General features: G+C 41.1%; 1 protein-coding gene and 3 non-coding genes across 4 annotated transcripts; all 4 read left to right on the top strand.

Annotated features, from left to right (window-relative positions):
• Window positions 1-27,300, top strand: LOC149313586 (nucleolar protein 58-like). Its single transcript, XM_089519383.1, has 15 exons — window positions 1-171; window positions 724-800; window positions 2,636-2,688; window positions 4,124-4,248; window positions 7,385-7,521; window positions 10,538-10,602; window positions 12,742-12,876; window positions 13,555-13,700; window positions 15,323-15,449; window positions 18,645-18,808; window positions 19,982-20,116; window positions 21,170-21,231; window positions 22,174-22,316; window positions 25,541-25,701; window positions 26,909-27,300. The coding sequence occupies exons 1-15, from the start codon at window positions 127-129 to the stop codon at window positions 26,969-26,971; spliced, it is 1,638 nt and encodes a 545-aa protein (XP_089375509.1). The 5' UTR covers window positions 1-126; the 3' UTR covers window positions 26,972-27,300.
• On the top strand, window positions 3,927-4,015 carry LOC149313589 (small nucleolar RNA SNORD70). Its single transcript, XR_016281185.1, has one exon. It is a non-coding gene; the product is annotated as a small nucleolar RNA SNORD70 (small nucleolar RNA).
• LOC149313588 (small nucleolar RNA SNORD11B) lies at window positions 14,202-14,286 on the top strand. The gene has a single exon (XR_016281187.1). It is a non-coding gene; the product is annotated as a small nucleolar RNA SNORD11B (small nucleolar RNA).
• On the top strand, window positions 16,512-16,599 carry LOC149313587 (small nucleolar RNA SNORD11). The gene has a single exon (XR_016281203.1). It is a non-coding gene; the product is annotated as a small nucleolar RNA SNORD11 (small nucleolar RNA).
• Window positions 27,301-27,357: the final 57 nt, after the last annotated feature.

The following is a 27,357-nucleotide window of genomic DNA, read 5'->3' as shown; positions in this document are numbered from 1 at the left end:
GGAGACGTCACTTCCGCTCTCGTGGGACATTGACGAGTGGCCGTTGGCCTCGTGGTTTTCTGCCCGCGTTCTCCTCGCCTTTGAAGGGGGCAAAGGCGTCCCGCCGCCGCTATCGCCATCATCATCATGCTGGTCCTCTTCGAGACCGCCGCCGGATACGCCATTTTCAAGGTGAGCGCAGAGGGAAGACCCCTTTTGAAGGAAGGTCCCGAACACACTGCAGGAAGAATCCACTTTGAGACCGCTTTAACTGCCCTGGCTCAAGGCTAGGGAATTCTGGGATCTGTAGTTTGTGGGCCTTCCCTGTCAGAGAGCTCTGGTGCCACAATAAACTACAGTTCCCAGGATTCCCCAACACTGAGCCAAGGCAGTTTTTAGATTGTAAGCCCGAGGGGCTTACAGGGAACCGTCTGACTAAAAGATTGTATGTACAGCGCTGTGTAAATTTACAGCTCCTTATAAATAAAGGTTAATAATAATAACAACAACTGGATTTCTTGTTCTGAAGGCCCAAGAAGATGCCCTGGGCAGAGAAGTTAAAAAGGGCTGGTGTTCTTGTTAGCATGATCACTTGTGTGTGGATATTTGAGCATTGTCTGGCCTCTGGGGTTGGGAAATCCTTTTACATTCCTGATTTTTATTTGCATAGCAATGAATGAACTTGGGAAACTCCTTGCCAAATGTTGGGTGTATTTAATTAGTCTTACCATCTTTGTGCCCTAGGTTCTGGATGAGAAGAAACTCCAAGAAATTGATAGTTTGTGGAAAGAGTTTGAAACTCCCGAAAAAGCAAATAAAATGTAAGCATTTTTAAAACAGAAGTTATGAACACATTGAAGCTGAATGAAAGGTTTCTTTTGTTTCAGTGTATTAATCTTTTAGTTTAAGAACAACAAAGGGCCAGCAGTCCTGGCATAACAACTGAAATAATAGAGATGGATAATGAAAGCTTAACAAGGAAAGGCTTCCAAAGTATTTATAAAAGGGAATCAAATCACCCAGAATGGAGACTGGCTTTCAGATCCATACCTTAGAAGGACATCTTTGTTTATAATACTGTAAGTACAGTAATTGTGTCAGACAGGCTGAATGTGAAGAGATGGGAGAGTAAATGTTATAATTATTAAATAATACATGGGATCTTGTAGACTAGGTAAGACTATTTGAAACTGTTACATTAAATGACAAAAACAATACCAAGTGTTTCAACACGCTTCCTGTATTCTCAGTGTGCTCCATTATGTCAGTAATTGTTGCATACAGACCTTTAAGGTAAAACATCTCCTTTTTACCCATCGGCGGCTGAAAGTGAACTTGCTACCTATGGCTACACTTGACTGAATTGACATTTGAACTGAAGACTGCCATGAACTTCCAGCTCATGGGTTGTGTTTCTAATGGTTAAAATATACCTTTTCTGTTTTTCAAGTGAAACGTCTGGATTAAAACTATTATGTCTGCACCTAAGTTAATAGGTGTCATTTTTCCTCTTTGTATAGGGGGATTGACTTGGTGAACCAGTAAAAGTATACCTCAGTTAAAGCTTCTGAGAGAGAAGCTTTTTTACAGTCTTTTTATGCCTGCCCAGCCCCTTTCTTCTTCCTCTGTTTATCTAGAAATTTTTTAGCAGCATTTGCATTGGGAAGGAGGTCTGGAGAAACGCAGGCCTGTTACAGACAGGCCAAAATAAAGCTGCTTTGAGTCACTTTGGAGGTATGGTATTTCAATGATGCATGAATCCTAAGAGTCTGGAAGCTGCACCAAAGCTGCACTCCAGTCCTTAGGACCGGAGCGTGGCTTTGGTGTGGCTTTTGGACTCTTAGGACGCATGCATCATTGAAATACCATACCTCCAAAGTGACTCGAAGCAGCTTTATTTTGGCCTGTCTGTAACAGGCCATAGACTTTCAGTGTTGCAGAAGCACATCTGTAGTAAGCAGTGCAATAAAGTTTGAGCAGGGAAAGAGCTGGATACTACTTTATCTGATCCAAGTGTAGCCATGTGTGCCTCCTTAACAACAGCTGCCTGTGGGATCCTTTACTTAACATATATCAACAGCAAGATAAAGAGAAAAGGGAAGACAAAATGCCTCAACAGCTTCCCCCAGCATGTTAAAAAAAATAAGATCTATAATTTTGGCCACCAGAATCAGGATTATAAGAAAAATAGAGGCTAGTAAAAGGGGAAAAATCATCCCTAGATGCATTTTTGGAGAAGCCTTGAAGATTCCAAATGATTTTGTTTACTTAGGCATGTCTTACCTGAACTAGCTGTTTCATTTCATGTGCATCTCTCTAGTTCTGAAATAAAGAGTCAGCTGAAAAATGTTCAAGCTGCTCTTGTTTTTTGTTTTGTTTGGGGGGGGGGGCTATAGGAACCTATCCCTATTATTTCCATATTATTTCTGCCTCTGTACCAAAGCTTCTGTTAAAGAAGTAACACTCAGGAATACATGCACTTCATTAACTGAGATTTACCTGTATATCTATCAAATGCTTCTTTTAAAAAAAAAATAGTGCCAAGCACTCCAGATTTAGAAATATTCCAATTGCTTGCTTTAATTTGCTTGGTAGTTAGAGGCTCACTTCTTCATTATTCTTAGAAAATTTTGTGATCTCTTTTTTTCCCCTTTAGTGTGAAATTGAAACACTTTGAGAAGTTTCAGGACACCACAGAAGCACTTGCAGGTAACTAGCAGGTTAAAATGTATCCTTTCTCTTTTTTTTCTTGGGCATTCACTTTAGATCATGGTGAGGAATGATGGGATTGCAATCCTGCAACATCTGGAGGGCCATAAGTTGCCTTTCCCTGCTCTATAGCTGCACCCAACATGTTTAGCTCCAGATGTATTGGACTGTGATGTCGTAGACCATGTAGTAGATTTCCAAACTTTGACCCTCCAGATTTTTAGGCCTCAATTCCCAGAAGCCCCAGACAGCTTGACCAACAGTCAGGAATTCTGGGAGCTGAAGTCCAAAACATCTAGAGGAACAACATTTGGGAACCACTGTTGTAGGCTTTCATTTAAAAAAATTTGTTTCGATTACTACAGAAATTATGGTAAACAATGTTTATGCCAGTGAAGCATAGTGGATGTAATAAGGAAAGAGACGAGAGCATGGGAGAAGATGAGAGCATGGGATCTTGAAAGTGACTGGTGATGGGCTGAATGTTTGAAGGGATGTTTAAAAGGTTTGGCTGTATGATGACTGGACATTAAGAGATGTTCAGGTTAGTAAGGGTCAGAGATAGAAATTAGTTAGTCTCAGATTGAATGTGAGATAGAGATAGGGAGAGATTAGCGTTGGTGTTAGGAATATCGGAGAGAGATGTGTGTTGGAGTGAGTTAGAGTCAGTCGGGATTTACATGTATTTAATAATCTTTGATGTGATGCTCTCTTAATAAGTCAATTTTTGTATTATACACGTGTTTATCTGACAATGCTACTGTAAGGGATTTTGGAAAGCTTGAGCTCAAGACACATAGTGTCTGTTGGCAGCAGTTACTCATGTGAGGTAGGGATGAAGAAACAGGAACCATGAGGGCATGTAGAAGGTCCCCACATTTGATGCCATAGTGGTAGGACAGGAGGAGGTCCTCACATTAGAGGCAGTGGTGGTAAAAGTAGAAGCCCTCACAGACTGCAGCTAATTTCATCTCCTTTCAACCCAGCCAGTGGACTGCTCTATACGCAAGAGGCCATTTATGAACATGGGGGATATAATCTTTACCTTTTATGGTTGTGTGCCTAAATACAGCAGTGTATACTGCATACACCAGTATATGGGCTAGTGATGTTTCTTTACCAAATCCGTCATGCGTATGTGTCTATATGTTTATTCATATAGGTAAGATTTTATACAATAGTGCACCTTTACACCTATATAGAATAAGCCCTTTATACCCGTGTTCTGTTTATACCTGTGTTCTGTTGTCAGTGATGATTTGTTAGTGGAACTGAATGCCTGTGATTGCCCACAACATTTCGTCACTACCACTGAGACAACAGCTAAAAATAAATGCCCAATAGCTGCTGTTTTTTGTTTCTTCTTTAGTTTTCATGACTGAGATTGTTTAGAAATATGCAGACCTTTTTCAGTGTTCTCTTTTTTCCCTTAAAGCATCCACAGCTCTGGTGGAAGGCAAGATTAGCAAGAATTTAAAGAAAATCTTAAAGAAGATAGTTGCCAAAGATGCCCATGAACAGTTGGCTGTGGCAGATGCTAAACTGGGTGGTGTAATAAAGGTAAATCCTGATTTGTGTGTGTACACACTATGTGGCGTTCTGATGGGGAAGCTTATGATCGTTGCCTTTAGTGCTTCATGCAAGTATATTTAGTTATCTGTTATCAGTTGATAATGGATATTTTTGCCTTTCTTTGCTGCTGTTATTTCCCTGGAATCCTGCTGCCTGGTACTTGTGGTTGTTACTTGCAAAGAATATACATTTTCCTAAACATTCTACAGGAGTTAAAACCAAGGCAGCCCCTCTGCAGGTTCATAATCTAATAAATGCTGCACAAATAGGAAAGAGAATAAAGAGAGAAGATAAAAGTGAGGTGGTGGTGGTGATGATGATAATTTATTGATTGATTCATTTGTATTCTGTCTTTTCTTCAGTACTGTTACACAGGGCAGCTTACAAAAATTAAAAATAATTCAATTAAAAACAATTACAAAAAGAAAAGTAAAAACATACAAGAAGTTATTATTAAAATATGGTTAAGCAGTACCTAGAATTAGGTACAGATTCCTCAAATTAAAACAGATTCCTCAAAAAACAAAAGAGAAAAAATAGCAGAACATACTTTAAATAGCACACCATTAAAAGCATCAGAGTCAGTTCTTGGGAAGCTAGTAGGAGCAGAGATATTTTCACTTGCCAACAGAATGACAACAAAGACAGAGCCATTGCAGCCTTCCTAAAAAGGGGGGGGGGAGGGGGAGAAGAGATCCAAAGCATGGGAACAACCACCGAGAAGTCCCCATTCCTGTTCCCACCAGATGTGCCTGTGAAAGTGATGAGACTGAAGGTGCATCTACACTATAGGAATAATGCAGTTTTACACCATTTTAACTGCCATGGTTCCAGCCTACAGAATCCCAGGATTTGTGGCTTTGTAAAGTACCAGCACTCTGCCAGAGAAGGCTAAAGTCCTTGTAAAACTGCAAATCCCAGGATTCCATAGGATGCAGCTAGTGGAGTCAAACAGCATTATTTCTACACTGTAGATGCACTTTGAAACAGTTTTCCCTCAGAGAGCCTGAGAAGGCTCATATAGGAAGATAGGGTCCATCAGATAGCCTGGATCTGAGCAATGTAGCCAGCTCCAATTAACAATCTGGCTGTAGGTCTATGAACCAGATGAGGTTTTTGAACATGTTTTAAAGGCAAGTTTGGATTACAAAATAATTCAAATGAGATATTATTAAAACATGCATCACCATGGCCTGATCAGACATGCACCATTTTTTCTAATTTAAATCCTTGTGATAATGCAGTGACTGCAAAAGAGTTAAGGCTACATTTTTCTGATTTTTAGGTTGGAATCTACAATCCAAATTTTTGTTGCATATGTCTAATACAGTGGGCCCTTGTTATACGCAGGGGATCCGTTGCAGACACACACACCCCGCGTATAACAAAATAAGCGTATGCTCAAGTCCCATAGAACTCAATGGTGGTACGACCCAATGTCAGCCTCGCTGCTCTCATTGTGGCAGGCAGCAGGGGGGTACCTCTTCTGTCTTCTTCCCCCTCTCCTCCTTCTCCTCCTCCTCTTGTTCCCTGTCACCGCTGCTGCAGCTCTTCCTTCTCCTCTTCCCTCACCTTCTCTACCTTTCTCCTCTCCCTCTTATTCCCCTCTCATCCTCCTGCTACTGCTTGCCCTCCTTTTTTTCCTCCTCCTCTTCTCCATTCTTCCTCATTCTCCTTCTCCCTCCTCCTCCTTCTCCTCTGCCAATGACACCGCCCTGGGGGCTCTTTCTCCTCCTCTTCCTCCTGCTCTTCTTTTCCTTTTCCTGTTCCTCTTCTTCTTTTACCTCCTCCTCCTCTTCCCTCGCCTTCTCCTCATTCCTCCTCTTTCTCCTCCTTTTACCCCCTTCATTGCCCTGCTGCCATTCGTCATTGTCCTCCTCCTCCTCCTTTTCCTTCCTTCTCCTCCTCTTTCCCCTCCACTACCCTGCTGCTGCTCACCCTTCTTTTTTTCTTCTTCATCCCTTCTCCTCTTCCCCTCTCTTCCCACTTCCTCCACACCTGCAGCCGAGGAAGAGGAAGAACAGAGTAGAGGAGGAGGGAAAAGGAGGCCAAGGGGCGGCAGCGCAATGGAGTGAGGAAAGGGAGCAAGAGGAATACACAGGAGGCAGGGTGGGCTAGGAGTGACCCTCGGGAGCAGAAGGACAGCAGGCTCTCCTCACTCGGGCCCCTAAGGCAGGTGGGCATGGCAGGCCAGGATGGGGCCCTCAGCCGCTCAGCCAGCCCTCCTGGAGAGGCCAAGGGCCGGGCAGAGCGGAGCCAAGCGGAGGGTGGTGGGCTCAGGCCTGATCCAGGCAGAGGGGTGGCCTCCTTCCCTGCCTCCCTCTGTCCCTCTGCTGCCTCCTGGTCTCTGTGGGCGGCCATGCGCCATGGGGCCGAGGAGGAGGAAGAGGAGGATGGTGGACAGCAGCAGCGGTGGGAGCGGCTGTGGAGCACCGCTGACTGAGAGCCAGGTGGTGGCAAGTGGAGGCAGGCGCCTGGATCTTGCAGAAGCTGCCTACCTTCCTGGTTCCTCCATTTCTGCTGGCCTCCCAAAGCCCCTGTGCCTGCTGCCCCTCAGCTGCCAGGGATCTTTCCCAGCCCACCCCACCATCTCTGCATTCCTCCTGCTCCCCAGCCCTTCCCCACTCTGTTGCGCTGCTGCTGCTTGGCCTCCTTTCCCTTCTTCCTCCTCCTCTCCTCTCCTTCCTTGTTCTTGTTCTCCTTCCTCTGCCAGTGCCACCCCCCCCATGCGGACTTGCCATCCGCGTATGCTTAGGTCCACGTATGGCAAGTCCGCGTATACGGAGGGCAGACTGTACACTAATTGGTAAATGCAACACTTTCCTTGAGAGTACTGTATTTGTCTTTTTTTCCTGCTGTGCAGATGTTTTCAATGAAAACTTGCCATTTCATAACAATATGATATTTACAGGAAATTTTAAACTACTGTGTCCCTGCATGAGGCAATCCAATTTGGTTTGAACAGTCCAGATTCCCAGAAGTGCTCAGCCAAGAAGCTTACCTGCTAGTGTATCACTCTTGGGCAGATGTTTGCCTGTTGAATACTGACTAGTAAATATATCGTTGCAGTGACACACTAGACCTTACTTACAGAATGAATGTTACTGCTTTTCCCTTTTTGTAGGACAAGCTGAACTTAAGTTGCATCCACAGCCCAATGGTTACTGAACTAATGAGAGGCATTCGTTCACAAATGGAAGGGCTTATCAGTGGCCTTCCAGCACGGGAGATGGCAGCTATGTGTTTAGGACTGGCACACAGGTAAAGTTAAATGTTTTTCCAACTTTGTTCTTTCTTTTGTTGTATATTAGCTCGCTCCCACCCCCTGAGCAATGCTGGATGAAGAAAGTGGGAGTTTTAGCACCAGATTCGGGTAGGCTGTGTTACACTTGGAAATGCCATTTTATAGCATGCCAAGCTTAAGCACTAGCATCTGTTTACAGAACAAGTCTAGGTACAAATATATTGAAGATAAGCCTTTTGAATTTTTTGAGTTCTTTTCCCAAGTAGTTGTATGTAGGAGTGAAAATCTTGTGTTTTGGGAAAGTAGTATCAACACCAAACATTTCTGAGACCAAGGTTTTGTAGTACAGTAAGGGAGAGGATTAATAATGGTGAAAGCATTTTGAGAAGAAGTCTCCTATGTTAAGTGCCTCCTGTAATTATCTCAGACCTTTTAAACATGTAATATTGGCTTAGGTTCAGCTAACAAATACTAGATATGTAGAAGGTTCCATGATTCAATCAAGAGGAATATTTGGGCTCAAATCTTTGTTCCTTCATTCCAGTCCAGTGCTCTCTGCTCATTAGCCCTGGCTTCCTGATTATAACAATGACAATAATAGTTTCCTGAGTTTTGATGAAAGTTTGTAAAACTCAAAATATATTTCTAGTGTTATTTAAAACTCAGATTAGGAATCTGAAGCTCTCCAGATGTGGTTGGATTTCATCAGGCCTTGCTGACATAGCCAGTAGTAAGGAAGGATGATAGTTGCAGTCCAGCTGCTTGTTGGGCCCCATGTTCTCCATCCTTAACGCTGGAAGTGTTGGTGTTTTAAGGTTGTACTGGACAGTATCCCTGCATTTCATTAGAGAAAAAGTTAGCATTCTGTTAGTGAGTTACAGTGGTGTGTAATCCACTTTGGTTGTTGCAGAAATCAGAATTCTGTTGTATGCGTACATACACACACACCCAGATGGCCACTTTTGTGTCAGTGGACAGCACTTACCATAGTTTGGTAGCAGCACTTTGGTGGACACGCAACAATATCAGCTACATGCTGGAGATACATCTGCTGCAGGATCATAGCTGATAATTCTGTATTTCAGAAGGCACACTTAGGCTGCTGTCATACCTCAGAAATATAGCAGTTTGACACCACTTTTAACTGCTGTGACTCAATGGTGTGGAATCCAGAATTTGTAGTTTTGTCAGATATTTAGCCTTTCCTGTCTCATGCCCCCCATTACAAATCCCAGAATTCCATAGCATTAAGTTGCAGAAGCTAAAGTGGTGTCAAACTGTTTTATTTCTGCAGTGTGGCAGCCACCTTGAAGTGCCTCTGAGACAGATATGATCTGTACAGTTTTTCTGCCCTTTGACATGAGCAGTGGTTGGGGCTAACACATCTCAATACAATGGACCCTCCCCATTCGTTGGGGTTAGGTGCACAGGACCTCATGAAAGTTGAAAAACCACAAATAAGACTTCTGTAGGTCTTCCAGGGCAACTCTGTGGCCATCAGGGAGCGATCTTGTCCCCTATGCTATTTAACATTTACATGAAGCTGCTGGGAGAGATCATCCGGAGACACGGGGCGCGGTGTTATCAGCACGCTGATGACACCCAAATAGTCTTCTCTGTGTCTCCGACTGATGCAGTGACTAGGGATGGCATCTCTCCGCTCAATGCCTGTCTGGAGTCGGTAATGGGCTGGATGAGGGAAAACAGACTCAGCCTGAATCCAGAGAAAACGGAAGTGCTTGTGATAGGTTCTCCTGGTCCTGGGAAGGAGGTTTGTCCACCTGTCCTGAACGGGGTCATGCTCCCCGTGAAAGACTCAGTTCGCAGTTTGGGGGTGCTTCTTGACTCGTCGCTTCGCCTGACTCCTCAGGTGGATGCGACAGTTAGAAGCACCTGTTATCAGCTTCAGCTGATACGCCAGCTGCGTCCCTACCTCGACTGGGGGGACCTTGAAACAGTGGTGCATGCACTGGTAACCTCTCGACTTGATTTCTGTAATGCGCTCTACATGGGGCAACCCTTGTACCAAGCTCGGAAGCTGCAGTTGGTTCAAAATATGGCCGCTAGGCTGGTCACTGGTAGTTCCAGGGCCAGCCACATAACACCGATATTGAAAGATCTGCATTGGCTGTCAATTCGCTTCCGGGCCTAATACAAGGCGTTGGTTGTCACCTATAAAGCCCTAAATGGCTTAGGCCCAGAGTACTTGGAGGACCGCCTCTCCCCATTCAATCCGCCCCGCACACTCAGGTCAGGTGGGAAAAATCTTCTGAGCGTTCCCAAGACTAGATTTGTATCAACGGCGCAAAGGGCATTTTCTGTTGCGGCCCCGCAATCTTGGAACGCTCTCCCTGAGGAGCTCCGCTTAGCCCCCTCCCTGGAGTCGTTCAAGAAGAACCTGAAGACATTTATTCTGTCAAGCCTTCCCTCACATGTCCTGATTGTTTTTCCCCTATGTATCGTGGATTGTATTGTATTGTATTTTTAGATTGATTAGTAATTTTTAACTGTTTTTATGATGGATTTTAATGATGTATAATTATGTTTGGTTTTATCTGGGGTATTTTTCATTGTTAAACTTGTTTTCTTTTAATTTGAATTGTATTGTATTTGTACTGTTTGTAAATCGCCGTGATCGTAGGAACGGCGGTATAGAAATAAAATTTCAATCAATCAATCAATCATGTGCCAGAAGGTAACCGTAGAATTGTGCTGGAGGGCCTGCAAATGCCTAGAGATCTCAAGGTCCTCCAGCGTGACTTGACAGAAGTTGACAATTACATTGGAGGACCTAGAGATTAATAAAATCCATAAATAATCGAATCTGCAGAAGTCAAAGGCCACAAATGTGGAGGGCAAACTGTATTCAGCCAGGCTCTCTGAGATGCTACAGACAGTCAGACACAGTCCCCTCCATTGCAGTGGCTGGCAAATGCCTTATTGCTCAGAATAGAAAGAGAAGTTAGGCAGTTCTTAGTTTGGTAGCTGATTACATGTCACGTAGTTTACATTTTGTGTATGCCTGTTTTTCAGCCTCTCCCGATACAAGTTGAAGTTCAGTCCGGACAAAGTTGACACAATGATTGTCCAAGCAATTTGTGAGTACAGTTGAATACACACTTTGAGTCTGGGATTTGAATTTTTAATACTGGGGCCCACAAACTGAAATTAAAAGAAAATTACCTAGTTTTTTTTTAAAAAAAAAAATTCAGCTGACTATTCCAACAACTCTCACTCCCATCCAACCTGATGCTGGGTAAAACGGCAGTGGCTTTATCTTAGTCTAGGAGCCCCAGATACTCCATACACCTGGAGCTGATATCTCAAAAAAGGTGCATACACAAGAGGGAGACAAGGGTCTGTGATATATATTGTGGCTCACCAAAACAGTGGACTCCTGCTTAATATCTTGTGCAAACCTTTTGAAACTGACATACTGTAGATGTATTGCAGCTTGATTGAGTAGCTTAATTTTGATGTTTGCAGGAGGAGAGGTAGTTGGATAGTAATACATCTAAAGATGCACTACTGTATTGAATGTAAGGTAGAAAATACCACTTATGGAGGCAGGGATTTTGTAAACATTGGCACAGGATAGACTGCCCGAAAAGGTGCGCCGTCACTGTGGAGGAAAAAGAACCCGGTATTTCTGGGTTTGTTTTTGGGCACCGCAATGATGTCACGAGTGCGCCACTGTCACACTCGCGAAGTAAGTGCCATGCAGACGCCGTGTGGCGCTTACATCACAATGGCAGTGTCCGTATGGACGGGACGCCACCATTGTTACACCGCCACGATGTACTAGGGTTAGGGACTGTGCCGTTGCCGCACGGTCCTTAACCCTAGTATCAGCACCAATACACCACTTGGTGGTGTGTACCGGGCCATTGTCACTGAAATTGTGCTTTATCGCTACCACTGAGACAATATAACAGGAATATTTGACTGTAAATAAGGAATTGTTTTCTATTCTTGCCAGTATGAGAATTACCTCTTAATAGCCAGTTTAAACGTTTTTCAGTTTCTGTGAAGGTTTATTGTAGCTGAAATACGGATTTTAACAAATATGAGTTCATTTTGTTCATTATTTTCCCATCACATTCTGGGGAATGATTATGTGGTCTTCTTGAGCTCAAGACATAGCTGGCTTACTGGAGAACCCTGTTAAATCAAGGTTGGCAAATTTTGGACCTCCATGAGGTCTTGGGACTATAACTCCTATTGTCCCTTAATGGTAAGGGCAGATGGGAACTGCAGAGCCACAGGCTGCCCACATCTACTAAATCAGTAATAGCCCACATCTACTAAATCACCATCAGTAGCCCAAAGTAGGCTCTTGTTCATGGCTCAAGTCCATGTTCTGGCTACTGAATCAGTCTAGCTTTGTAGAAGAGCTTTTGAATATTATAGTTCACTGGTTCATGTTTCTAGTTACAGAATAAATTCTGAAGCAGGAATTTTGAATGACAATATTTTAGATCTCCCTATTCATGCATTCTGACACCCTGGGATTTTACCTACCATGAAATGAAAATAAAGCTAGGTGCAGCTAATTGTGGATGCAAGATCAACTAGCAAAGTGCAAAGGGAGAAATTAATATATAAACATATCTCACTAATAGGTTCCAGACCACACATGTAAAGACAAAATCACCTTAACATGAATCACAGACTTTTCTTTAACTTTCCAATGCACATAAAAGTCTAAAAACACATTTACACTATCATTTATTAAGTGAGCAATAGCACTAGGCATAAAAGAAGCTGCAAAAGTAAAAATAATAAATAAAAAGTCTAGAATACAAGACTGAGACACAGTGCACAAATGCTGTAAATAGACAAATGTGCAGATAACAAAATGGCCCTGTACTGTGATTTTGAAATAAGTGCTTGCTAGTACTGGTAGATATTGTGGAGTGAATGATACTGGAGGCCAAACTCTCCCTGTCTTTTCAAGCTGCTACTCTAAGACAACTTGTATAATAGGCTGCCACTTAATATTTCTTACTAGGTACAGCTAAAGAAAGGTGTCCTAACAGTCTAACATTTCATTTTGCAAAATTTATTCCGGCTCTCATATAATTTGATCGCTTTCATTTATTTGTTTAAAAGCAGTGTTTAAAGTCAAGATAAACATTTCAGAAGCCATTCTAAAATCTTAATTTCTGATACTAATTTCAATTATGTATCTTTTCTAAAGAGAAAGTAAAGCATGCTACGTTATTTCTCTCCTCCAGCCCTTCTTGATGACTTGGACAAAGAATTAAATAACTACATAATGCGCTGCAGAGAATGGTACGGTTGGCACTTTCCAGAACTGGGCAAAATTATCACAGATAATCTAACCTACTGTAAATGTGTACAGAAAATTGGTGAGTAATGCTGAATTCTGAGAGATCACTTGTGAAGTCCATAGTGTATTCACTGTTTTGAAACCATGCAGCTCCTCGTTTTCCATCCACAAATGAGATCTACACTATTTTAAGTGATGTTAATCCCTGTTGTGGTGTTATGTTTCATCATTTATGTGTCTCTGTTATTTGCATTCTATTCAATTCCTAATTGAACCAATGATTAAATTATTAAATATAGAGCGTTTTCTTTTGTGATGTATTTGTAACTTTGTGAAAACAGAAAGCTAGGCTTAGGGAGAAGTTGTGGTCCTCCAGATGATGTTGGACTTCCACCTTGAATCCCTCATAACTGACTATACAGGGTGAAAGTGATGGGAATTGCAGTCTAGCACCATTTAGAGGGCTGCATGTTCTCTAGCCTTTGTATAATAACTACTTCTCAACAGATCCTAGTCTGTCATTCATACCACAGTGTGGAAATTTATATTTTAAATAAACATAATGTGGTGGAGGAGGATGCTGACTATGACTTTTTAGGATAACACTGGTGGATTTAAACCATTGAAAATCACCCACTTCCTCCTGTTTCAGCCTTTTGAGTTTGACTTTATACATTATGCCCATGTGGGTTGCAGAACGAAGCTTCACTTCCGTTGCTGCTTATCTTTATTCCTGTTTTGTTATTTATTTACACAGGAGACAGAAAAAACTTTTCCTGTTCTGATCTGTCTGAGGTCCTTCCTGAGGAAGTTGAAGAAGAGGTGAAAGCAGCTGCAGAGATCTCCATGGGGACTGAAGTGTCTGAAGAAGATATAAGCAACATACAACACCTGTGTGATCAGGTGGTTATGTAATGTTGGATAGAACTTGGGAACTTAGTCCATAGCTGGCTAAAATAACACACACCAACATTCAGTAAAAAGCTTTAATGCTAATTCTGAGCAGCTCACATCCAGTTGACAATCCATTTAAAACACTTTAATGCTACTTCTGTCAATTGGGGTTAAATCAGTTTTGATTCTAAACTACTTGAGTCTAGTAAAGTTAATTTGGGCAACCATATACTTGTTTGATTAGCCAAAATACCAATAAGCATTTGGCTCCTTGACAAAAGCTGTTATTAATCAAGGATAACTGTAGTTCAACAATTCATTTATAACAAGAAGCTGCTCAGGCTGTGAGGAGTGGAGTGAAAGAGTTGTGTGCATGAGCAAAAAGGCCCATTCATACCATCTGGTTGTATGTGGATACTACATGACTATTGCTCAGCTCAGAGTTAAAATATTTTGGGAGCTGAACATTCTAAAGAAGCAGTTTTAGAAATGTTTTCACGTGAATGTTCTTGATGGCAGTGATGATAATTGTGATGATGCATACCTGATACACAAACTGAAGGCTGCACAGTCACTACCTCTTCTGAGGCCATCTCGAATCATTGATTTAGAGTAACTGAATATATTCAAGATGTGAAATTGATTGAATGATATACTAACTCTTTGTCTCTTCTGAGACATGCAGAAGTAGGGCTTCCACATATATTAAGATACCCTCATTATTCCACCTACCTTGGTTTTAAATATGATAAAATACCACCAGGTAACTTTGCCTCCACTTTTAAATCTAAGCTGAAAGGCCAGTGCAAGTTCTGTGGAAAGTCCAGCCTAACAAAAAGCTTTTTGGGTTGAAACGTGTATTCTGATTATGTTCAAATGTATCACTTTCGAATGGAAAGAAGGAAGGAAGTTGTCCTTGTGACTTCGTTCTGGATTGGCTCCATTTGGGTGCTTTGTAGAGTATTCCTCACTGGTAAACATGGCTTGATGAAGTACCTCAAAATGTCTTGCCTTCATGAGTACTTGAGAAATAAGGTTCTATTAAAAGAAAATACGTAGTGTACCTTTCATATTTGGAAACATTCTGGACTTATGCATGTCATGTCTGTTCTCAACAATTGAATGGTCTGGGCTCAGGTTATCTGAGGGGAACACTTGTTCACATTTGAGTCTTTCAGACAATTAAGACCTGATTTGATGGTCCCATTTACCAGTTCATATTTGTATGAATGGAATATGAAAGACTAAGCCTTCTCAGTGCTGATGCCAAAGTTGGAGAATGCTCTCCAGCTGGAGGTCTGCCATGCTTTCTCACTGTCAATCTGTATTTTAAAAAACTTTTCTGTTTGAATGGGCTCATGCCATGTGGTTTTACATATGCTACTTTTATATGTTGCTGTCTTTTTTGGATCATTGGATTGTAACTCTATGTGTGTTTAAATTCTGTACACCTGTTCACAGAAGTTCAGAAAACCAAAATATACCATATAAAAATTATAATCTTTACTGGCAAAATGTAACTAGCTGCTTAACTTGTTTACCTGTCCTCTTACTGAATGTTTTTTTTTTTAATGATTTGCCTTTGGCAACTTAGCTTTGCAAGTTTTGACCGGTCTTATTGTGTCTTCCAGGTGATTGAGATCTCAGACTATCGAGCACAACTGTATGATTATCTTAAAAACAGAATGATGGCAATTGCACCTAACCTTACAATCATGGTGGGAGAGCTCGTAGGAGCCCGGCTTATTGCTCATGCAGGTATGCATGGCTGTATTATAAAAATTTATTCGGTCATTGACCAACAAAATCACAACATATAAATATGGAAAGTCACAATAGAAATTCATAGATTTCTATACACGATTATGAACATTAACATCATACACAATTATACAAGCATTAAAATCATAAATAAAAGCAAAGGCTCTTACCATTTCAAAAAATAATTAAGGCAAATCTGGTGCCAACCGCCAACTCTCCTAGGATTCTCCTAAGATCATACGGTCTATACAAAATTGGCTTTGTCAGTTCCCAGTGCCCTTGCGTTAAAACTTTATGTCTATAGTAGCACAGATTTTGAGGCATAAGCAAAGTAAGGCAGCAACTTAGATGGCAAACAGCGGATATCATATTCTAAAATATTATGATCCCAATTTTTTGTTGACAAACATTGAACTCAGACATGTCCAAGGTCGAACTTCATTACTTCCTAGGTTCTTCCCTAAATGTCTTAACCTAACAGATTTACAGACTTGCCTATGTTAGTTCCCATTTACCATTTGGGGTCGGAGTTTACATACAATGTAACAGAACTTTGCTACCCTAAATACCACCTCGGGTACCTGGCTATTTAGTAAATTGCTGATGTAAAAAGCGTCAGAGTGACCAGGGTATTTTCCCAACAAGGGGGCAATCAACTGGAGACGGATATCTTTGTAAAATTGACAATATAAAAAAACGTGCTCAATGGTTTCAATTACACCCGTGTCACATGGGCAAAGACAGGATTTATAGGGCACTCTTTTAAACCTGCCTTCCAATACTGCTGTAGGTAAGGCATTGAACCGGGCGTATGCATGGCTGTTGCACTAGGGGTGTTGCATTTTGGCTGTGTAACAGTATTTTACCCAGTCCTGCCCTTTTAAATATCTAAATTATCTTAATTAATGCATATTGACTATGCTTAGGCCATTTTGAGATATTGTGAGATATAGGAAGCAGTATAGTGCTTGATTTAATATATTAAAATGTCCTCAACTGATGGTTTTCTAAATTGAAATGGCATCATACAGGGTTGTCAACGTTGTCATGAGTCTAGAAGCAATCAATGATGATTCTCTTCTGAAGTTTGCCTGATTTCATCTTGGAAAAATGAAGGCAACTCTAGTCACTACCTCTTCTGAGATGCTTCTTGGGCCCTGCTCGTTACAGTCTATCCTATTTTAAAGGGGATGTATTTAAGTCAAGGCATCATGAGAAGAGACAGATGAATCTGGTTTTAGTTCTGTTGCAACCAGTTTCCAGTAATTGGATTGGCAGCAACAGCATGGCCTGATACTCCAGTCTCTTTCCCCAAGACTTCTCAGTCAGTCCAGAGGACAGTTTTATATCTACAGATCTTTTTTGTTGCAAGAGTTTAAGCTTGATTCATATAATGCCTCCCTCAGGGAAGGCAGTTTTCCAGCTAGTTTAAAACTGGCCATGGTTAAACCTATTCTTAAAAAGCCTTCCCTTGATCCCCTGGAGAAATCTAACTATCAACCAGTATCTCTTCTTCCATTTTTGGGCAAGATGATCAAGAGGGCAGTTGCCAACCAACTCCAAGCAGTCTTGGATGACACCGATTATCTTGATCCATTTTAAACTGGCTTCAGGTTGGGATATGGAGTCAAGACTGCCATGGTCACCTTTGTTGATGATCTCTGTCTGTGCATCAACAGGGGAAGTGTGACCGTGTTGGTGCTCTTGGACCTCTCAGCAGCCTTCTATACCATCGACCATCATATCCTTCTGGAATGCCTGAGAAGGTTAGGAATTGGGGGCACTGCTTTGCAGTGGTTCTGGTCCTATCTCTCAGATAGGTTCCAGATGGTGTTGCTTGGGGACAGTTGTTCGGCCAAGAGGGAGCTCAAATTGGATATCCCTCAAGGCGCGATACTGTCTCCAATGCAATTCAACATTTACATGAAGCCACTGGGTGAGATCATCTGGAGACATGGGACAGGGTGTTATCAATACGCTGATGACACCCAAATTTGCTTCTCCATGTCTCAGACTTCTTCGGTGACCAAGGATGGCATCTCCCCTCTGAATGACTGTCTGAGGTCAATAATGGATTGGATGAGGGAAAATAGACTTAAGCTGAATCCAAATAAAACGGAGGGACTTGCTATAGGCAATCCTAATCTGGGAATGGTGATAAGCTCTCCAGTTCTGGACGGGGTCACACTTCCCCCAAAGGACTGTGTTCATAGCTTGGGGGTACTCCTGGACTCGTCGCTTCAGCTGTCATCCCAGGTGGATGCAACGGCCAGGAGTGCCTGTTATCAGCTTTGGCTGATACGCCAGCTACGACCCTTCCTGGAACGGGAAAACCTAGAAGCGGTTGTACATTCACTGATAACCTCTCGTCTCGATTTCTGCAAAGTGCTCTACATGGGGCAACCCTCATGCCTCGTTCGGAAGCTGCAACTAGTTCAAAATATGGCAGCCAGATTGGTTACAGGGAGTTCTAAATTTGATCCTATTACACTATCTTAAAATCCCTACACTGGCTGCCTATTAGCTTCCGGGCACAGTATAAGGTGTTGGTTATTACCTTTAAAGCCCTACATGGCTTGGGTCCAGCTTACCTGAGGGAACGCTTCCTCCCATACAATCCTTCTTCCACTCTCAGGTCCTCTGGGAAGAATCTCTTGCAGTCTAAGAAAATCAGACTGGTAACGACTTCCCAGAGGACGTTTTCTGTTGCCACTCCAAAAGTCTGGAATGACCTGCCGGAAGAGATCCGCCATATAACGTCTTTGGAGGTCTTTAAGAAGGCAATAAAAACGGATCTCTTCTGGCAGGCCTTCCCAAATTGACCTCCTTGGAATGTTCACTCTCCTGTTGCATAGCTGTTCCCACCAGACTGTGACTGTGCTTGATTTTATTGACTACTTTATTGGTAGTATTTTATTGGGAATTGTTGTTTTTAATGCTGTTTTAAGGTGGGAGGGAGATAGGGAATTGGATTTTATATGTTTTGCTATGTTTTTACTTGTGGCTTGTTGTGTTCTATTTTTATTGTTCTTATGTTTGTTGTTACCCGCCTCCATCCAATACAGGGAGAGGCGGGATACAAATAATAATAATAATAATTATTATTATTATTATTATTATTATCAGCAGATTTGACAAATTGCAGAGGACACTTGTTCTTTGAAACCCTTTTTGGCATTTCTTTTGCTGCAGGCTCCCTTTTGAATCTGGCTAAGCATCCAGCATCAACTGTTCAAATTCTGGGTGCTGAAAAAGCACTTTTTAGAGCTCTGAAGACTAAACGTGACACTCCAAAGTTTGGTTTGATTTATCATGCTTCTCTTGTGGGGCAAACAACAGCCAAAAACAAGGGAAAGGTAAGATGTCCTATGTTACCAGTGTTGGGTTATTTCCTCCCCTAACCATCATTGTCTTCATAAAACTTGCAAAAATATATGTGACAGGTCAGAGGAGAAAGTGGTAATTAAGGATCCAAAATTGTCTAATTTTTTTTGGAACTTGATCATAAATCTAATCTACTGATTCTCTAAATCTAACCTACTGATTTTAAAAGAGATTACATCAAAAGGTTTTATGCCACATTTCCCCCCAGTGCATTACCTATAATTGATTCCATAGGCAAACACATGAAGTCTTTCTTGAGCAGCCTTGGTGAATTGATATACTAATCCAGCATTAAAACTGAAAGAGAACAGGACCTAATAAAGTAGCTGTCCTTCCTAATTATTAGAGTGATGTTTTATTTGGGCAGGCCTTTGACAGGTAAACTACTCTGTAATTAAAGGAATCTTACCTGGTTGGATGCAATAAAAAGTGGCTTTTTGTTGGTATCAAAATTACATCAGTCCTGTGTATAGAAATCCATATAATAGGTTACTGGAAAGAAAATGAGGTGTGCATCTTTCTCCTGTTTTTAAAAATTAATTCCATAAAAAGATTATTGTATTTAATTCATCTGGGTAGTTGTCTTGTCTGTTCTTGTGGCTATTCTTATGAAGATACGCAGTCAAGAAAATAAATTGTTCCACAATTAAAAGAATGGGCAACTTGTTTTATTAGCAGTTGAAAAAGATATTTGACTTGAAATACTGTGTGTGTGTGCGTGCGCGCACATGCACACCTTCAAGTTGTCTGTTGACTTGTGGCAGCACCATGAATTGCATAGGATTTTGTTAGGAGGTTTTTGCCAGTTCCTTCCTCTGAAATATAGCCTACAGCACCTGGTATTTGTTGGTGGTCTCCCATCCAAGTACTTATCAGGGCTGACCCTGCTTATCTTCCAAGATCAGATAGGATATGATGCCTTCAGGGTATTTAGACTATTTGGATCACAATACTAGGCTTTAATTTAAACCAAGCTTGCTTTTTAAAAACAACCATGGGAAATATTGTATACCATGTTCTTTCTCTTCTAAATTCCATCCAGAATTTTCCATTGTGTTTCCTTTCATTGGCATAACTTGCAACTGTATGTGTATTATAAATTGGCACTGTGGTTTCACTGGGAATATTTCACTCTTTCCTCTAAGATCTCACGAATGCTGGCAGCAAAAACAGCCTTGACTATTCGTTATGATGCCCTTGGAGAGAGTACCAGTGCTGAGATGGGTGCTGAGAACAGACTGAAAGTAGAAACAAGACTAAGGCACCTGGAAGAAAAAGGGGTGAGTGCTTTGAAGTAGAGACACACCTTATTCCCTGGGGCTGAAAAGAAAATCATTTGGAGCCAGCTGGGCCTCCCTGGGGATAACATGCCATTATGATGAGGATCATAATTGAGAAGGCCTTTTTCATTGTCACAGCTTTCTGAGGCTGTCTTGGAGGAAGGCCTCTATTGTAGAACTCCTCATACAGGCAGGTTCATAAGGAAGGAGGCATTGTGTCATTTTAGACAATGCCATTTTATACAGCAAGACCTGCCCCAATCTGCAGAACCAGTACCCACAATTTCATTTACTGCTGTCCAGAAAAATATGGTCTCTAGGCATTTAGAGGTCCTCCAGCATGACTCTATGGTCAACCACTGTTGTAAATATAGGGCTCATTATGATCCACGATTTTCACTATCTGCAGTAAATCTGGGAATATATCTTCAAGCCAGATGGTTACAATTATGGATAGAAGGGCTATGTTGCCATGACATGGGCTTCACATCAGAATTCCCTATATTTTGTAAGCAAATTGGAGTATAAAGCTTTTGAGAGTGTAACCCCATCTTTTGGGGGCCAGAGGACATCTGCAGGGCTGTGCCTGCACCTCAGGTTAGTTTAAACAGAGCTATAATAGTGCCAGGGCTGATGTCGAAGCCCTGCTTCTCGCACTCTCCTATACTGCTAAGCCATAAAATGGCTTCCTGTGGGATGCTTCTTGCTCAATCCTCAGCCGTATGGCTTTTGAGACCTAGGAGTCTTGCCTCTTTTCTTCTGGGCAAGAGAGCTGCCTCTTATAAAGAATGCTGAGAGAGGCCTAATAATTTTCCAAAAGTTGCTATGGCTATAGCATAAAATAGGTCTGGATAAATTAAAGTGATATTACTTTGTACTTCTCTGTGAGCACAGAGCACTTTGCTATGCTGTCACTCTAGTTTTTTTGTGCATTCCCACTCCAGCACCACCATTCAATTTTAATTTTTTTTCAAGGACTAAAGAATACCTACCTTTTTATTATTATTGTTATGAGTCATTTGTTTTTCATAGTTCTGACTTTTCTTCCCTCAGATAAGACGAATAAGTGGCACAGGAAAAGCCATAGCCAGGGCAGACAAATATCAGCATAAGAGGTGGGTAGCATTTTGCCTTTGATTTATTGTGGCTCTTTGTTTTAATTCTACTACTTTAATAACTTAATTCAAGGTTTGCTGGATACAGGGAAGTAACCTGCTATTTGGATCAACAGAAATATTTTCAGTGTTCTCAGTATCACCGCAACCTGTTTGCTTTTTCCATTTATGGAGTTGGTTGAATGGATATAAGTATAGGAAGCATTTTCTGAGGAAAGGAATAGCTAGACACCCAGCTAGAATGAATAGTGTAATGGAGTTCTTTTGATTTTAAATCTCAGACTGGGGGCTTTTGTGACATCTTGGCTAGTTAGAATGCTTTTAGCTGCCTACTCATTTAATAATAATAATAATTTGTTTTATTTATATACCGCTATTCCAAAGATCATAGCGGTGAACAGCAAGTAAGCTAATTTAATGTGTAGTACTGTGCAGGGTTTTGTATTTAGATATCTGTTCACATTAGCCAGTGGTGAGTTTTGAAGGTAATAGTAGTGTGTCAACGTATAGAGGGTGGACAATCACCCCATCCCTGGACTAGATTGTTTAGTCCATTCCGTTGGGGGATGTTTTTCTCAATGTGAAACAGGCTTGAAGAAGTTCATAAAAAGAATGATGGCAGAGTTCTTTCTTCCATTCATTATGTGAAAACATGATGTCAGGCATACTAGGTATAAATAAAAATGAAGTTCCTAGGGCATATACTACTTTTGAATTGCCATATTAGTTCCCTTTATGTGTCTAGTGTAACTCAAGAACAGTAACACCATTTTTGCACCCAGTAGGGTGCCTAGCATGTTGTTAGTGTTACAGAAACACTGAGTAGGAGTCTTTTCAAGGTTAGGTAGGAATCTGTGTGATCCTTGTTGTATCCAAAACATTTGGTGCATTTGCCTCACAAACGTACAGTTTAAAAAACAACAACTCTTCTTGTTATTCAAGTGAAGTGAAGACATATGATCCTTCTGGGGAATCTACACTCCCTCTGGTCCCAAAGAAACGCAAAAGTGAAATAGAGGTGGAAGAAGAAAATGAGATGCCAGTTCCCAAAAAAATGAAGAAGACTAAAGTAGTAGAAATTAAAGGTTAGTTGCTATGTCTCTGGAGAATTTATTTATTTATTTGGTGCATCTGATCAGCTTCTAGCTTTATTTGTGGTCCCTCTGAATATTTCAGACACTTTCTTCTGGGCAAATGTAAGCACCTTCTTTGTGTTATGTCTAACAAATTAAATCTCTTGGATGCCCTCAAATGTGATGGTAAGTGTTTCCTTCTGTGTGAAAGTCTCAAGAACAGAAACTTGCCCTCCCATTAAACATGTCCAGTAGATACAGTTGTTTGCCTGCTTTCTGTATCCTGCGTTGAGTTAGTCCTTCCGTTGACAGAAGGTTGTAAGATTCAGGAGAGCCATGTTAGCCAAGGGGGAGAGAACCAGTTTCCATAAATTCCTACCTCCTGCAGCCCCCCCCCCCCCTTCAAATCTGCTTTGGAGGGTTAGAAAACTTAAGACTAGCTTCTTGTGCCTGGTAGAGTGGGAAGAAGGGCACACCTGAAAGTCTGCTCTCTCAAAACAACCCCATTTTTATCCTGGTTTTTGTCTTTTCAGCATAAGCAGCAGCTGGCCTGTCTCTTTCTAGCAAAGCACACTAGACAAGTGTTATTTTGCTATCTAAGATATATATATACATGCCCTATGTTACATCATCAGTTAATTTGCAGTTTTATACAACATAAGACATAAAGAGAAATGTTGATATGCTAAGTGAAGCCCAAAGCTCACTGCATGCTTATGGCTTATAGAATTACTTCATCTCCCTCAAAAACTATTTTCTCAAAGCCTGGGCTTTGTTGCTTTTTGGAAACTATCAGGAGTTAGTATGTAATAGTTGGATGATCTTTTGCTCCAGGGTTGACTGAGCCTGGCATCCTTCTGTAGGTGGCTAAAATGAGTACCTAACTTGTTGGGAGCCGTAAGCATTGTAAACCGCTTAAGGAGTGCTTAAGTGCACTGTTAAGCAGTATAGAAATGTGCTTGCTATTGCTATTTTCCAGTCATGCATGCAACAGCATAGAAAGCTTGTAACAAAAACTTCATGAAAAACCCTTCCCTATGACCTTGAAAAAGTCTTTATTTTTATTTTATTATTTTTTATTATAAAAAATGTCTGAGAGACGTTTTTGCCTTGAAACAAAAACACACAAAACACTTTAGTGTTGCTGTGTGCCTTCAGGTCATTCAGGGAAGGGTTTGCCTTTTGCCTTCCTGTGAGGCTGAGAGAGTGTGGCTTGCCCAAGGTCACCCAGTAGGTTTCCATGGTTGAGTGCGGAGTCAGACCCTGATTTCCAGAGTCATAGTCCAACCCAAACCACTATACCATGCTGGTGCTCTTTTTAAGGTACATCCCATTTTTTAAGGGTATGTAAAAGCTTCATACACACACATACACACATACACACACACACACACACACACACACAATAGTGGAAGCTGTTTCTACAATAATAATAAAGTCTGGTTTACTGGTGTAACTCACACTTAGGTGGTGTGTGTAAATAAATGTGTATAGTTTTCCCTTTTTGAAAATTTGTGGTTTTCTTCACATAGATTTGGAACCTGAATTATGTGTATTCTGAAAATTCTTGTTTCATTGTGATATGCAGAATTTTAGTTTTTTCACTTCTTTCTCTTTCTTTTTTTGCTTAAGATACTGAAGGAAGTGGTGTTGAGTTGAGTGAGAGTTGATATGCTCTTGGATGGGGTTTGACTTGATAGTGAACATATAAATCCCATTCCTCTGCTTTGTATAGATGTATACAATATAGATGTTCTTAGTTTCATTTGCAGCAGTATTTTGGAAAGATGTCCTCCCAAACTAACATGCTTTCTAGGTAGTGGTGAAGGTTAAAGAAAGAGCTTCTAAGGAGCTCGTTCCTCATTTTGGCTTGAAAGTGTTGTGACAAATACTGTTGGGAGGAAGCAGTTCGAACGTCCACAAAGGCACCTACTGCCAGCTCTCAAGTGTCAGTGGCAATGAAATGTAGGTTATGTTATTCCACATTGTCATTTGTGATGGGCTCCCATGCTGGGTATAACAGTTGACTCCTGCTGGAGTAATAACATAGTGTCCCCAACATAGCCACTCTTGAGTGTTTTTCTGCTAGATAGCACCACTTATTATAGAGGAAATGGATATTTGCATGATTACTTAAAAGGTTGCAGATGCATTCACTTCAGCAAGCCCTAATGGATTGGGTGATGTGTGTGTATGTGAGTGTGTAGTTCATACCTAGGCACAGCATACAGCTCAGAAGCATTAGCCACACTCACGGTGGGTTGGAGAACTTACATAAATACTAGAGGCAAAAACAGTGGTGTACTGGGCACATTTTGCATTTGATGCAGATCATTTTAACACCTTTCCCCAACAAAAACGTGTGTGTGTGTTTTTGCTGCCACTGCCACTCATCTCTTCAGGGTCCGGAGCACCCTGAAGAGACAAGGAGCAGGGGTGGTTGGAGGTCTCAGGCCATCATGTTCTTGCTGCCACCACCACTCATTACCTCAGGGAGCCATGAGCCCCAAAGAGACAAGCAGCAGTGACAATGGGAATGAAGGATTCATGTTCCCATCACCACCACTGCTTGTTTTATCAGGGGGGCCACAGCTTCCTGAAGAGATGGGCTGCCATTGATGACCCTGGGCAAAGGAAGACAGGGTTCCTTGCTCCTTGGTAGCGGTGAAGGGAAGTTCAGCATTTGCTGCTTCCTCTCATTTGTTCCTGCTACCACTGTCCCTCATTTACAGAACTCCACAGGAATAGTCTATAATAAAAGTAAAGAACTTTGCAGTCTCTCTCCCATGGCAAACTGCCAAAAGTCCAAATCTTGGCCAGACTGTAAGGCCTTCTTGTTTAGATTTTGCTTCTGTTGGCTAGTTCTAACTTCCTTTTTAGAAGAGTTTTATAGTTTATTGTTCTTGTTATTTAAAGGGCTATTCTTTGTCCAGAGTCCTCCTGATGGGTGCGTAAAAGCTGAAGTAATGCGTTTTTTTCATCCAAAGCACAAGGGTATTATGCAGACAGTATATGTTACATAATGGCACAGTACAGTTCCAAAGATTGTGCTTTAATTCTTGTTAAACATTCCTCATCAAATTCTTCAGCTTGGTTTGCACTTAAATAGTAATACTAGTTTGTTTCTAGTACTATAGGAACATTTTTGCATTATGTTGTAGTTTATTTGCTGCTGTGGTTGAAAAGGGTTTGATGGATGATAAATCTAGGCTCTTACGTTGCTTTAAAAAAAATAGAAGAGGAAGAGGAGGAGGCAGTAGCGGAGGAGGAAGAGCAAGATGACAGTGAATGTGTCAAAAAGAAGAAAAAGAAAAAGGAGAAAAAACAGAAAGCTCAAGAAGAGGCAGTTTGGGTGGAAGAAGATGAAGAAGAACCATCAACAAGTGCAGCAGTAGAGGTAAGGCAACAAGGAACACAAGTGGAGAGAAAGGACACATGGATCTGTTGACAGATTGTGGGGTAACTTGCACTCATTCTGCAGAGTTCTCTGATGCTCAGTTATTGATGCCCATAATAGCAGCAAAATTGCTTTTTTCCCAACCTAAGTCATACTCCTTGAAATGAAGAGACCATTAGTTAACTAGGATTTTTTGTGTGAGAAAACTATGAGCTCCATTCAGTTCTTGTCCTCTGAATGAATTCCTGACCTTGGCATCCTTCCATTCTATGTGTGTATCATTTGAACTAAGCTATGGTTAATGGATCATGGAGTTCTAGTAAAAAAGAACAATCCCAAAACCAAAGTAGATTTCACAACTGTGAATTCTGTAAGTACAGAAAGATACTGGAAAGGGGCATTCCTTAGCTCCTCTCCTTCCCCCCATTCCAGCTTCTGTAGGATTTTTCCTTTGCATGGAGGTAAACTAGCCTACCCATTCCTGTGATTTAAAATATTTGACTTTCCAGAGAATCTACATTAATCCCAGCCTCCAAACTGTGTTTGACATTTCAGCAGATGACACAATTGTCTGCTTATATATTTCATAGCCCAGTCTCTTTCAACCTGTTCAGACCATCCCATTTCTTAGAATCTTTCATGGTTAGGATGAATTTAGCATGCTGGTTATGAGGAGAAATCATCTCTTTTGTGCCTTGTGAGTCATGAGCAAAATGTAGTAACTTGCCTGCAGGCAGGCGAATGAAGCCATGGCGAAGGTAAGTTATGAAGAGATGTTTTGGTGCATGTGAAGGAAGCTGTAATGTTTGGTTGTTGCGTGTCTTGCTTCCATTTACAATCGCCCTCAAAAATTGAGGAGTAGCTAGTCTTTCTTAAGGCTGATAGCCTCTGCATAAATTGTGGACAAATGACTTTGTTCTGCTGAGATACTTACGAGATGAAAGCTTTTATCTTCTGTGACTTGAGTGCTGTTGACTCATTTCATTAGGGTCATATCGATGGTAACCATGGATTCCTGCAGTTCCTGAGCTGCTCTGTCTAAAGAGATTAGCAAGGAGAAGTAGAATAGGACAATGCATGCCTACTTCTCTCTCCCTTAAAAAGGAAAAATGCTTTCATTTCTGTATATTCAGTATTAATTACAAAATAGTATTCAACATGAATTAATTAACTATTATGAACTGAATATAGCAATGATTATTTTCAGAGTACAGAGAAGAAAAAGAAGAAGAAGAAGAAAATTAAAGAGGAGCCTGAAGATGATGACTGAGAAGAAAGCACAGTTTCTTGGGATGACTTGCGTTGGTTTTATGTTTCCTAGGTCATTTGCTTCACAGTTATATTTTGCTCCATGGGTAGGGATGGCTGAGAAATACTTTATCTTTCTTGGGGCAGATGATTTTTTTAATTTTATTTTTGGTTTTTTTGGGTATTCGTTTTTTAGCCTGATCTTACAGGCGAAAACTTCCCTAACAGTAATTTTTTATTGATATGTGTTAATATTACTATATTTGTACTGTAATATTGAGGTGGGTAGTTACACCTGAAAAGCAATATATAAATACTTAAAAACATAAATAATGTTTCACTGAGTCCCTTCCTGCAGACCTAAGTCTGGATAAAAGTACTCTTTTCCATCTGTCTTCATATTTTTTT

Source organism: Sceloporus occidentalis, unplaced genomic scaffold (genome assembly GCF_023333645.1).
Source record: "Sceloporus occidentalis isolate IW3139 unplaced genomic scaffold, rSceOcc1.0.p SCAF_4, whole genome shotgun sequence".
Lineage (NCBI taxonomy): Eukaryota > Metazoa > Chordata > Lepidosauria > Squamata > Phrynosomatidae > Sceloporus > Sceloporus occidentalis.
The sequence above is the reverse complement of the archived record's forward strand: the minus strand, read 5'-3'. Positions and strand labels throughout refer to the sequence as shown.

Coding starts and splice junctions, on each gene's coding strand:
- LOC149313586 (XM_089519383.1), top strand. CDS start 127: ATGCTGGTCCTCTTCGAGACCGCCGCCGGATACGCCATTTTCAAG. Junction 13,701..15,322: donor TACAACACCTGTGTGATCAG/GTGGTTATGTAA, acceptor TGTGTCTTCCAG/GTGATTGAGATCTCAGACTA. Junction 21,232..22,173: donor GACAAATATCAGCATAAGAG/GTGGGTAGCATT, acceptor TTGTTATTCAAG/TGAAGTGAAGACATATGATC.